Source organism: Typopeltis vanoorti, chromosome 2 (genome assembly GCF_054136105.1).
Source record: "Typopeltis vanoorti isolate ZY-2024b chromosome 2, IOZ_Tvanoo_1.0, whole genome shotgun sequence".
NCBI lineage: Eukaryota > Metazoa > Arthropoda > Arachnida > Uropygi > Thelyphonidae > Typopeltis > Typopeltis vanoorti.
In genome coordinates, this window is record NC_143550.1 from 51297193 (window position 1) to 51311429 (window position 14237).

Genomic DNA, 14237 nt, shown 5'->3' on the forward strand with positions numbered 1-14237 from the left:
TGGCCTATATAGACTACAAAAAAGCATTTGATTCAGTTAAAACATCTACAACACTAAAAGCTCTTGAAACCCAGGGAACTGAGAAACTATATATTGAAACACTAAAACATATTTACAATAATTGAACTTCTATAATTAAATTATATAAAAACAGTGAAACGTTCCCAATACAAAAAGGCATCCGGTAAGGCAACACCATATCTCCCAAATTATTTACAGCTGCACTAAAGGAAGTCTTTAGAAGCCTTGATTGGGAAACAAAAGGAATAAACATAAATTGAGAAAGGCTGCATCATCTGAAATTTGCAGATGATACTGTCCTAATAGCAGATAATCTTGAAGATCTGGAAGAAAGGCTAAATCAGATAAATGAAGCTTCCAATGTAATTGGATTGAAAATAAATAGAGAAAAAACAAAAATAATGATGAACAAATACATAAACCATAGAACTGTCAAAGTTGAAAACCATGAAATAGAACAAGTTACTTCATATGTATATTTGGGCCAATTGTTATCCTTTGAGGAGTGCCAAAGAAAAGAGATTGAACGAAGAATTCACCTTAGATGGATGGATGGCTTATGGGAAAATGAGAGACATATGCAGAAGTGACATCCCTATGAGCCTAAAAAGGAAAGCTTTTGACTAGTGCATACTTTCTGTCCTAACATACGGAGGAGAAACATGGACTTTAACAGAAGCACTAAACAAAATGCTGAAAACAACACAACATCGTATGGAGAGAAGTATGCTAAAAATAACATTAAGAGATAAGAAGACAAATATCTGGATAAGATCTCAAACAGGTGTCATGGATATTGTAAAATACATTAAACAGGCTAAGTGGAGATGGGATGGTCATATTGCCAGATGCAGTGACAGGAGATGGACTAGAAAAACAACAGAGTGGAGACCAATGGATAGAGCAAGACAGAGAAAGACCAAGAAGAAGGTGGAGGGATGAACTGGAACAAATTGCAGGAGTGAGATGGATGGGAGAGGTAGAAAACCGAGTGGTCTGGAAAATCATGGGGAAGACCTTTGTCCATCAGTGGACAGAACTAAAAGGTTGAAGAAGAAGATGCAGGGAAAATGTTTCAGCACTTTTCTAGAGGCAAAGAACAAGATGTCATCCTTGGTAGTTGGGTAAGTGCATAGTTAGCAATGGTGTGAGGACTAGAATTTTTTGCTTGGAGAGTGGTGAATGAATGGAATTGGTTGCCTGAATCAGTTATGAGTGTTTTGTCAATTAATGGTTTCAAGGCGAGGTATGACAGATACTGTGTTGATAGTTTGAGTCTCCCACAGAGAGTCTTAGGGCTCAATGGAGGTGCCTGTGAAATAATTTTTTTTTTTAACACAGTTTATTATCTTTCAAAGAAATTACGAGTGTAGGGTACATTTTGTTACATTTTCTTGTAGATAAAATTATACGTTGGTGATACATAACTGCCAATTTTTAGGGAAAGACAATGTATACTATAATATTAATTTAAAAAGTTTAATTAATACTTCCTATATTTTGGTAATGTTACATTACCATCTTCAGGGAACATAAAAATAATGATATGTGCACACACGCACTAACACTAAACAAATATGGCTGAAGATAACAACTGAAGTAGGTCCTAGAGTCCTAAAAGGTGCCACCTAGAGGGTTAAATTGGGTAGTAGTCTTGGCTGTTGGGCTGATGTTCTAAGAATGCAAGCTTCCCATATTTGTGGCAGTCTCATGCATCCAAATTTGTTGAGGTTTGGTGAGTTTTTTTAGAGCTGAGGTTGATTCGGAATAATCTCTCATATTTATACTTGCTGAGGTGCAGTAAAGTGGCTTTCTTCCAGCGTATTTTGTAACGAGTGTCCAAAGCATGGCAAGCAAGTCCTGAGTGGCTGTGTTGGTGGAAACAGATTTGATCCTTATGTTCAGATATCCTGATATTAGCTATCCTGCCTGTTTGGCCGTAGTACGACAGTTTGCAACTACCAGGGACCTGGTATACTCCAGGTAGGTCTAGGCGAAGTGGCTGGTCCTTGGGGGAGTGGATAAGAGATGCCAATTTTCTATATGGTTTGTAACAAGTTGTCGTCATTTTTTTAGGATTTTTGTTAGTTTTTCATAAGTATCCCTAATATAAGGAATGATAATAGATTTAGAGTAGTCTCTGTTATGGAAGAGGTGGGGGGGGGGGGGTGTTGAGGTTAATTGGTTTTAATATTTTCTGGATTTTATGAGGGTTGTAGCCATTAGCTACAAAGGTGTTAAGAATATGGTTAAGTTCTGTAGTAAGGGCACTGTTATCTGAACTGATAATAGTGTAATGGCGTGTAATCAGAGTGTCTAGGAAAGGGAGATTGTTATTTTCTTTTTCCAAGGTAAACTGGATCCTGGGATTTGGATTGTTTAAGTATGATAAGAAGTTGTGGAGTGTGTGTCCAAGCCATGCAGTGCAGTCCAAGCCAAGCAATGCAAATATAGGCAGTATTAATTAAAGGTTTTAATTAATATTATAGTATACGTTGTCTTTCCCAAAAAACTGACAGTTTTGTTACATGTTATTAAAATTATTATGATTAGGACAATGTAATATTATAATTAATGTTAAAATTAATAGTAATCCTAACAAAAACAATTTACTGAAAAGCTTGAGGAACATCAGCAGTATTAATAATAACTTTCCCATGCTTCACATCATCTGCAAACAACACATATCTCTGTAGTCCTGTGACAATATCACTGACATAAAGATTGAAAAGTAATGGCCCCAGGACCAAAACCTGTGGAACTCCAATTGTAACCTTCCTACTCTCTGATATCTATCAGAGAGCAAATCACCAATCTAATCCCCTAACCTTATATCCAAACCCATATGATACAACCTTAAAATTTAAGTTGTCATGTAGCACCCTGTCAAATGCCTTGGAAAAATCCCAAAAAAAATGACAGTGCATGACTCACCCTCATCCATTGCTCTTGTTTCTCTATTGTAAAAGGCAATCAGATTACTAAAACAAGAGTGCCCTTTAACAAATCCATGCTGGCCTGCATAAATAATATTACCTTCATATGCCTAATTCTGTTTACAAGTTTCTACCAATTTCTCCAAAATTTTAATAACTAGAGAAGAAATACAAACAGGCCTATAGTCTTCACCCTTATGCAATGGTACTAACTTACCCTTCTCTAGGAAGCAGCCTGATTTCAAGACTTTCATTAAACAGCCAAGTTAATGGCACAGTCAGTTTCATAGCACATTCCCTTAAAAGACAGGGTGAAATTGCATGTAATCCCTATGCCGTGTTGACAATTAGCATACTCATGTACAACACTTTACCAGTCATTATCCCTCCAGGAATAAAGCCTGAAGTACCAGGATGGAACACTTTAATAAAGTGATCATTAAATAGCTCAACTATGTCATCTGCTTTGGTCACCCGATTCTCATCTCCACCTAGCAAAGTAATTTGCTCACTACTATTTTTCCTCCTACTTGCCACATAGCAAAAAACTCCTTCAGATTCTTCTTGGATTGCAGTGCCAGTTTCTTCTCGTATCCTAATTTCTCTCTCCTTACAATACTAGTCACTTTCCTGAACCACATATTCCTCATTGCAACTGGTCTCTACCCCTCTTTTTACATGCCTTCCATAATCTCATTTTTCCACTGCAATTGCCCTTTTATTCCATTTGTCATATATTTGACTCCAAATTGCTTTATCTTTTTCTCTTGAAGTATCTTTTTCACTTGTCATTGCTATCAAAATTTTTTTCTTAAGTATCTCCCATGCATTAATGACCCTTCTTTCTTAAAATTCTTTCATCCACTGTACTGCTTCAAGCTGGTTTCTAAATCTATGATAGTCACCTTCCTTATAACTCAACATGCCTATTTATCCTCCACGTCAGGACTACATGGTTACTCTCATCAACAGGGAGCAAGTATGTCATCTCAGTCACAATCAGATCATCTGATGCTATGATCAAATAAAAAAACTCTTGATTCTCGTGTTCCCTCCATTAGATGCTGCTTAAGACAGTTTTCCCTCAAGACATCCAAAAATTCAGTTCCTTTATTACTGCATGCTATATCCTCTGCTCAGCTTATATCAATATAGTTGAAATCCCCCATAATGATTGCTTGCTTGCTTTGCAACTGTCAAACTAATTTGCCTAACATTTCCTGCTCATCACCACCTATAGCAACATCCTACTAAATATCTTGTCTTGTAAACATCTATCTCACACCATATACTCCCAAAGCCATTGGTGTTATTTCCCCTAAGATTCTCCACTCTGAGAGTGCACAATTCATCTCTTATCATACCAAAATATGCTATATCCTTTGATTTTTATCGAAGATATATATTTCTTTGATTCTTGTTAGACCATCCTCTACAGTTAACCAAGTTTCATTTATGCCAACAACCTTTGAAGATACTGAGTCAATCAATGCCACAAACTCATTCCCTTTATTGTTAATAATAAATTTAGTTTAATCCTTTATCCAAGTGTAAGTAAACAAAGTTTGTGCCTGAAGTGTCTTCAGGACTGAGGCAACTCGTGGTAAAGGTGGACCAAGATCTCATCACTACTTGTCTTAGTGATTATTAATTAACTTAAGGAATTCACAACATACACAAGAATATAAATTAAATTCAACTTTAATATATATTTCCAATATTTTGGCAACATCACGTTGCCATCTTCAAAGGAACTTAAAATAAAGACACGTGCATGCAGGCACTACACACAGTAAATGAGGACGAAGCGAGGAAGCTATTGTTTCTCCTAAAAGTCCTGATGGTGTCCCCTAGTGGACTATGTAGGTATTCTTGGCCGTTGGGCTGAAGGTCTCCTGACGTACGTCTTCCAAAGTTGGGGCAGTCTCATGCAACCAAATTTGTTGAGGTTTGGCATGTTCCTTAGGGCTGAAGCTGATTCCATGAAAAGTCTTTCAAATTTGAACTTGCTACAGTGTATTATTGTGGCTTTCTTCCACCCTATTCTGTGGCGTGTATCCAGAGCATAGTCTGCAAGACTAGAGTGGCTATACTGGTGAAAACGGATGTAGTCCTTGTATTCTGAAATTCTGATATTCGCTGTCCTCCCTGTTTGTCCAAAATAGGACAGCTTACAGCTGCAAGGGACCTGGTATACACTAGGTAGGTCTAGGGGAAGTGGTTGGTCTTTAATGGAGCAGATAAGGGATGCCAATTTTCTATATGGTCTGTAACAAGAGGTCAAGTCATGTTTTTTTAAGATTTTGGTAATTTTTTACGAGGTGCCTCAGATGTAGGGAATGGTGACGGATTTTGAGTAATCCTTGTTGTGAAGGGGGGGGGGAGGACTGTGGTTTACTGGTTTCAATATTTCAAAAAAATTACCAAAATCTTAAAAAAACATGACTTGACCTCTTGTTACAGACCATATAGAAAATTGGCATCCCTTATCCACTCCACTAAAGACCAACCACTTCCCCTAGACCTACCTGGTGTATAGCAGGTCCCTTGCAGCTGTAAGCTGTCCTACTTTGGCAAAACAGGCAGGATAGCGAATATCAGAACACAAGGACTACATCCGTTTTCACCAGTATAGCCACTCTAGTCTTGCAGACTATGCTCTGGATACACGCCACAGAATAGGGTGGAAGAAAGCCACAATAATACACTGTAGCAAGTTCAAATTTGAAAGACTTTTCATAGAATCAGCCTCAGCCCTAAGAAACATGCCAAACCTCAACAAATTTGGTTGCATGAGACTGCACCAACTTTGGAAGACGTACGTCAGGAGACCTTCAGCCCAACGGCCAAGAATACCTACATAGTCCACTAGGGGACACCATCAGGACTTTTAGGAGAAACAATAGCTTCCTCGCTTCGTCCTCATTTACTGTGTGTAGTGCCTGTGTGGACGTGTCTTTATTTTAAGTTCCTTTGAAGATGGTAACATGACGTTGCCGAAATATTGGAAATATATATTAAAGTTTAATTTAATTTATATTCTAGTGTACGTTGTGAATTCCTTAAGTTAATTAATAATCATGTATGACCAACGTATAAGCCTTTCTACGAGAATTACTTGTCTTAGTATCTCCCATTATGCAAAGCACATCTCCTTGCAGAAATGTATTATGCTATGCATTAAGGGAAGAGCCACTACCCAGACCGGTTTTGACCTTTATTGAGGTCTCATCAGTGGGAGCCAGACCTGGAAGCAATGGAGAGGCCATATTTACCTACACGAGTTGCCATAAGGTGTCTCGCCTAATTATTAAATTATTCTGGATTTAGAGAAAGATGTTGGAAGTTTTTTCTCACTTGGTTAGACTATAATAAATTTAGTTTAATCCTTTATCCAAGTGTAAGCAAACAAAGTTTGTGTCTGAAGAGTCTTCAGGACTGAGGCAACTCGTGGTAAAGGCGGACCAAGCAATCATCACTACGTGTCTCCATTGCGTCCACCTTATTATCACCACCGCTGGGTCTGGCTCCCACTGATGAGACCTCAATAAAGGTCAAAACCAGTCTGGGTAGTGGCCCTTACCTTAATGCATAGCGTTATACATGTCTGCAAGGAGATGTGCTTTGCATTATGGGAGATACTAAGACAAGTAGTGATTGGGGCTTGGGCCACCTTTACCATGAGTTGCCTCAGTCCTGAAGACACTTCAGGCACAAACTTTGTTTGCTTACACTTAGATAAAGGATTAAACTAAATTTATTATAGTCTAACCAAGTGAAAAAATCTTCCAACATCTTTATTCCTAATGTTCTTAGCATTTATATACAGAAAAACCAGTGTATTGCCAGTATTCTTATAGGCATTATTACTCACCTCATACTCTACCTGGCTCTGTAATATAGTGTATACAACCCTCATTTCTCAAGCCACTATCCCCATATGAAGCCATTCTTGCAATATTCCACCTGGGCAATTCTAGTTTCCCAGTCCCAACACACTCGACTAGAAAACAATAGTCTCTCTCTCTCTCTCAATACCAGCGTCTTTCTGCATTCAATATAATTCATCTCTTGCACACAGCTCTCTTCTATCCTCAAAAGCACTCCATGCATCCACATATTCCAGACCTCTTTCCCTATACATACTTGCTATCATCTCATTCGTCACCACTACTCTTCTCCTCCACTCCGCATTATCACACCAGGGTAATGTGCTCACTATCTCTATCAACTTCAAATCATGCGCTACATGATTCACACTACCTCTCAGGTCATCCATCCCAACAATGACTATCATCTCCTCTACACTTTTTCCCCTCTTCACTGCCATTGCCACATTCTCTATTGTTCCACCAGGTAAGCACTCCTCTGGCACTCTACTCTGCACACCCCGAATCATTGAATCTCCATTCATAGCACTCCAAACAGATTTGTTCACCCCTTCTCTCACTGGCCCTGACTGTTACAGCTTCCAATCTCTCTCTCTCATTTCTCTCCCACTTTCACCGCTCCTCCTCATCTCTCTCTCTATCCCTTGTTTTCACACACTCTCTCAGCTTTCTGAAATTTGCTCTTGTCACCTGTCTTTCCCATTCTCTCGCCTTCCTTCCTGATGCCATTCTCTTACACTATCTATCCTCCCAAGATCTTCATTCACCATCCTCAACTCAGACTTAATTCCTTTCATCTCCTTTCTCAGCAGTTCTATTTCTCTCTCCACACATTTTTCTTTCAATTTACATTTGCACACACAATCATGGCCATCAGACAAACCATCTCTGTCTGCTCTGCTAAACTGCCAGAGGCTAAATCCATGTGTGTGTGGGTGGGTGTCTTTAACATTCTTTCCACCCTCCAACATACTACTAGAATCCACAAAATGAAACTCACCCATTTCCAAAGCATCATATTCACTGCTACTAAATCCTGAAATCGAGACACTTATGTCTCCTAGTGCCTTCCACTGTCTACATTTCATGCACATACACATTCCCATTTTGTACCTGCCACATTTTTAAACAATGAGATGTATACATACTGCAGGCACAACAAGCTACAAAATCATCAACTATGCTATGAATAACATAGTCTTTAAATGGTGGTGGGGGAGACTAGGTATAGCACTAAAGCTGATGGCCACTATGTTGAATACAATCAATGCATGAAGACAATACTGAGGCAGTAAAATCCTAACACAATACCAGACAATCATACAAAAAAATCATCAATTTGAATAGAGCAAACTAAAAAACCAGTATTGTCATGAAATAAACAACAGTATCTTACCTTACTACTAATACTTATCTTTTTTTAACAGTTCTTTACATCCATCTTTGTGCACTATCAGTGCCACCTATTCTAAGAAAAGATGCAAGGATATGGGAGAACAGATAATTTGTTGATCTGTTTGGCACTGTGAACATTTGATAGGAAGGTCCAATAAAGAGGATAAAGGAGAGTCCAGCTGTAACCTGGGTAGAACAGAGGATGGGAGGCTCTCTTGACAATAGTTTTAATGACACCATATTGTTGGAAGGGAAGATGATAGAAAACTTTATGTGTGGGTTTCCTGTAAACTGAGAAAGAAAGGGCTCCACTGGGCAGATGTGTGAGTATCTAAGGCAGACTATTGTTATTTTTTTTTTATAGTGAACTGGATTCTGGGGTACTGGCTGTTGAGGTAGAGGGGGGAAAGAGTCTAATGTGTCTGAGCCATGTGGCCAAATAGAAGGTTTGAGAATGGTAGTACCAAGAGCAAGTTTTTCAAAATGCTCCATACAGAAATTGGCCAGAGAAGGGGTAGGGAGAGAGAGAGAGAGGAGAACCCATTGATGTATGTATCTTCTACTGCTTATAAAAACTATCCTTCCAAGAGAAGTAACCACTTTGGATGGCAAAATTAAAGAGATCAATAATGTTGGGGAAGGGGGGCATTTTTGAGTAAATTTAAAGTGCCTTGTTTAATTATTTCTCTGCATGTGTTATTAGAATTAATGTTTATGTCTGTCCTCTCTACTCAATATTATTTCCATTAATAGTCCCATTTCATAAAGTTCCTCACTCTTTTAGACTGTTTTTTTGATCTAGAACATTTTTACCACTGGTCTCTAATCTTTTCAAAACACTAACATTTCACCTGACGATCCAGTTTTTCAGTCAAAGTAGGAGTAATCATTAGGCCACTCTGAAAGCCCTCAGATGCATTACAACTCATTCTTCTGGATTTCATGAGAGTATTTTGTAGACTATTGTATCTCTGGTCCCAATACAAATTCCGGTTTTGTATTTAACCAATGTCATAACTTTAACAATGCTGTGTGTGTGTGTGTGTGTGTGTGAGAGAGAGAGAGAGAGAGAACCCTTCTTGAAGCATAGTATGTTTACCAAATTTTTAAAATAAAGAGCTGTGCTTACACATTACTGGTTCCTTTGTGGTAAGTCAAAATTTTAGTAACATCATATTTTCCATCGGTAAGGAATCCTACCACTTTTGTCTGTAATATAAAAAAAATAGCATAATTATAATTTTTTTTAAAAATATAAACAGAAAACTGTCAAATACTTTTACATATATTAGCATGCTTGAGATGGGAATATTTCAAGGAATTTATTATTCCTTTCCTTCATTCCACTAGATTCAGTTATTAAAAGACTAAAGTTATTAGATAATGAGAGACCACTTATGTAAACTTCTTTTTTATGCAATTTCAAAACAGAAGAATTTTGCAAATGAGAAAAATGAAATAAAATTTTTCTAGTTTTAAACACTACATTACTATACATTAAGAAAATTAATTATTGCACAAAATTCCTTCTTACAATAATATGAATCAATTCATAGTAATGGCTCGAGTTAAGCATGGAGAAGTCACATCAAATAAGAGGTGTCAGTGAAACTAGATATATAGATTGAGGAATAAGCTGCTGTGTTTGTATACACATGCTATTAGTGTAAGAAACAAGGCAAATGAAAAGGTTGCAATAATTGCATCTGTTCATCCAAAAATTGTTGGAATAAGTGAGACATGGTTGGATGAGGATGACATCCTGACAGGAATAGAGACAGAAGAGGTATGATGTGTTTTGTGAGGATAAAAAGAGTAAAAAGGAAGGGTGAGTGCTATTAATGATAGAGAAAGAGTTATGTCCATACAAAGTAGAGCTGCAAGAGTGAGAGAGAGAGAGAAATAGTGCCAGTGATTCTGAGGTGAATAGAATGAAATACTTAGTTGGATGTTGTTATAGACCTGGTAATGTGGATGGCAGTGACTATGAAATGTATAATCAAATTAGCAAAGCAAATAAGAAAAGGATGATTATTATGGATGATTTTAACTATGGCAATATAGACTGGGATGATGAGATAGCAACTGGAAGTTAAGAAGATTAGTTTCATGAGTTTTTGAGGGACAACTACTATTAACCCACTCTCAGTACTAATGTACTGAGAGTGGGTTAATGTACTCAACCTTTTATGAGTAGTAATCACATAAAAAAATTGAATTATTTTGGTTGTTTAGTCAGAGCAGGTGTTCAGGATCATGGAAAAAGGAGAAGAAATCACAGAAGTCATCATGTCTGGAACCACTGTAGTGCCAAAGAATATGAGATCGAGAATGGCTAGGTAAAGGATGGTAAAAGGGGAATCTGGATGAGAATCCTTTCCTTTAATGTTTCAGGGTGATCAGCATTCATTTTGGTAAATTATGGAGACCACAACCATGTTAGCAAAAATTACTTTCATTTCCTGATGTTTTGACCTTCACATTAAGGTCATTCATCATCTGGAGTATATACACATATATATACATGAATACCTTGATTATCGCAGTTATTGTTGCCACGAAAAATACCGCAATAATTGAATCTGCAATAATCGGGATAAATAATGCGTGTAAAATGGGTGATCATTGCCAAGGATTTTTCAAATCTATTAATTAAATTTTATATATGAAGTAAAAAAGAAATGTGTTAAACTTGTTAAGTAAAAAATGAAGGTTCATTTAGAAAAATAACATTATTCTTTAATCTTTATTTATATATAAGGAGTACATACAGTACATAGAATTATTCTTTCTTGGATAAAAATTGGTGTAGAGTTGTCTGGTGGATTTTTTTTTTCTTTTTTCTTCATATAAAACTCGGTAGCAACGGATGGAATTTTAAATTTCCTGACGAACTTTCATTGATCGTTTGAGATTAGGATCGCCATTCAAGATTTTTTCTTTAAAATTTTCAGCAATTCTAAACATTTTGTCCATTTCTTTGAGGGCAAATTCCTTCGGTGGCACATCAATTTGTTCGTCATTATCATCGATTTGAACATAGTAAGCAAGTTCTCTCTCTCTCTCGAGGTTAATTAGGTCTTCATCATCCAGCTCATTATCATGTGACTGAAGCAGGTTCTGAACATCACCTTTTTCAATTTCTTTTAGTCCTGGATCGAAGCCAAGCTTAGTTATGTCATTGATAACATGGGTTATTTCATTTTCAAATCCTTTAAAATCATTTGCACAATGGGGAATAATCTTTTGCCATGATGCTCTCAGGTTGCTAGACGTTACTTCACTCCATGCTCTTCCTTGACATTTTCAATGCAATTTTTGATATCGAATGCCTTCCAGAATTCTGTCAAAGTCATAGCTTCATCTCCTGTAATCTTTTCTATTGCTTGTGAAAAAGTTCTTCGTAGGTAATATGCCTTAAAGGATGCAATTACACCTTGATCCATTGGCTGGATGATGGAAGTGGTATTAGGTGGTAAATAAATAACTTTTACATTTTCGCACAAATCATTCAGTGCTGTTGGATGACTAGGTGCATTATCTAATATCAACAAGATTTTAAAATCAAGAGTTAATGACTTGCAGTACCTTTCAGCTTCAGGATAAAAACAGTTTTTAAACCAATCCTCAAAAATAGTTTTTGTCATCCAAGCTTTTCTATTGAATCTCCAATTAACAGGGAGAAAATTTTTATCTAAACTTCTAAGCGGGCAAGGATTTTGTGAACGATAAATAAAGAGAGGCTTCATCTTGTAATCTACAGAAGCATTTTCACATAGTAAGAGTGTTACACGCTCCTTCGAAACCTTGTAGCAAGGCTGTGATTTTTCATTTTTTGCTAAAAATGTTTTAGTGGGCATTTTTTTCCATAATAAGCCTATTTTGTCAGCAATAAATATCTGATCATCGGTATAATTTCCTTCTTCAATGATCTGTTGCAATTCAAAAGGAAAACTAGCTGCTGCTTTTTCATCAGCACTTGCAATTTCACCTTGTACACGAACACGGTGGGAAGAGCGGTGGGAGTCTGGTTAGAAAGTGATAGTGGAGTTAATATGTGTAAAAATTGTAAAGAGAATGAGGACTTCAAGCGTGTTTCGAGAGCGATATCGTGAACGATAGTTAGAATGTAGAAAATGGCGGTGTGCTAGAGAATTGCGTGGTAGTGCCAGATAGGTGTGAGAGCGTCGCCGAAAATGTAATTGAAGGCAGAAACACAGAAAGAATGGATGATTTGATCGATAATGAAAATGGTGAGATAAATGCGAGTAGCAAAATTGCCCGTTTGAATGGTGCCATACACAGAGCTAAAAGACAACTGAAGCGTATGGAAAAATGTGTGTTGAACGTACCGACAAATAACCGGCGGAAATCTGTGACGGCAAATAATAGAATGTTTGCAAACGTCAATAAAATGAAGGAGCGAGTGCTGTATGGGGATTCGCTATTAAGAGGCGTAATAATTGAGAGTTTAACGAAGTCGTACCAGCCGGGTGCGATCATAAAGGACGTCAGCGAATCTATTCGACTGCAAAAACAGAGGGTGAAAGAGTTGATAATCGTGGCAGGAACGAATGATTTGAAACAGGACAAAATGGAAATGATAGAGGATGTGAGGGAGTTGTTTGAGGTAGCAAAAGAGAAGAGTGAGAGAGTTAGGATGGTGAGTATCTTACCGCGGTATGACAGCGAAGTGTTTAGAAGGAGGGCCATAATTGCCAATGACTTTATGCGTGGGTTATGCATGGAGAGTGGTGTGGAATTTGTGGATGTGTGGAATGAGTTCGATGGGCGAAAGGACTTATATAAGATGGATGGGTTATATTTGAATGGAGTGGATGTATGGAGACTTGAAAAAGTGTTGATGAATGATGTGGAAGTGGATGTACAGACTCAGGGAAACTAGATTTATTAAGAGGGGGGGAGTAGATATGCTGACTTTAGGGGGGCAGTTAAGTGTATGAATGAGTATATTATGCCCGAGCGAGTACGACGGACAACAAATCAGAATGGGATAGTTAGTATAAGGCATCAAAGTAAGGATAGGACAAATGGGCTTCTGCGATTCATGTACACTAATGCCAGGAGTATTAGGAAAGAGAAGGAAGAGTTTTTGGCCATGGTTGGCACTTCCAGGCCAGAGGTTGTCGGTATTAGTGAAACATGGCTGACAGAAGATGATAAAGCTAGTGGGATTGAATGCGACGGGTATAGCGTGTGCAGAAGTGACAGGGTGAATAAAAAGGGGGGAGGAGTGTTATTGATGATAGCTGATGATCTTCAGCCAAGGAGTATAGAAGTTGAACTGCATGATGGGGAAAAAAGCACATTTGAGGCTGTTTGGTGTGAGATACAATCCAGCAGAACAAAATATACAATTGGGTGCTGCTATAGACCGGGTGATGGAGTGGATGGTGGGGATAGTATGCATAAGCAAATAGAAGAAATGAGTGGAAGGAGGGTAATTATTATGGGTGATTTCAATTATAGTAACATTGAGTGGAAAGAGGAGAGGGCACATGGGAGGAAGGAATTGGATTTTATGCGGTTATTAAGGGACAACTATCTACGGCAACATGTATTGGAAAATACCAGGGGGCAGAGAGTGCTTGACCTAGTAATTGCAACCGAGAATGTGGCTGTAATGAACATGACCATGTTGCCACCAATTGGTGAGAGTGACCATAAAGTCATGACTTGGGAGGTGGCTAAAGGAGTCGAATTTACAATTAAGACAGGGTACATGTGGAATTACCGGGCTGGTAAGTATGACAAGCTTAGGTGTGTGTGCTTGGCTCAATGCCATGGCATGTAAAACTGCAAGGGCTGGATGTTGATAGTGCATGGTAGGTGGTTAAGAACTGTTTGCAGGAGGCAATGGTTGACTGTATACCAAGAGTCCGAATAATAAATCAATTAGGGGTTAAATGGATGAATAACACTATTAAGCTTGCGCTGCAAAAAAAGAAACAATTGTGGAGGAAATTTAAGGAGA

At 37.8% G+C, this 14237-nt stretch overlaps 1 protein-coding gene across 3 annotated transcripts in view; it reads right to left on the bottom strand.

Annotated features, from left to right (window-relative positions):
- The window catches only part of LOC150109008 (inactive dipeptidyl peptidase 10-like), a 958620-nt gene that overhangs the window by 108034 nt on the left and 836349 nt on the right, over positions 1 to 14237 (bottom strand). For all 3 annotated transcript variants that reach the window (XM_090405008.1, XM_090405015.1, XM_090404998.1), the window contains exon 13: positions 9372 to 9451. In XM_090405008.1, coding sequence (XP_090261134.1) covers positions 9372 to 9451 — 80 coding nt within the window. The remainder of the gene's footprint in view (positions 1 to 9371; positions 9452 to 14237) is intronic.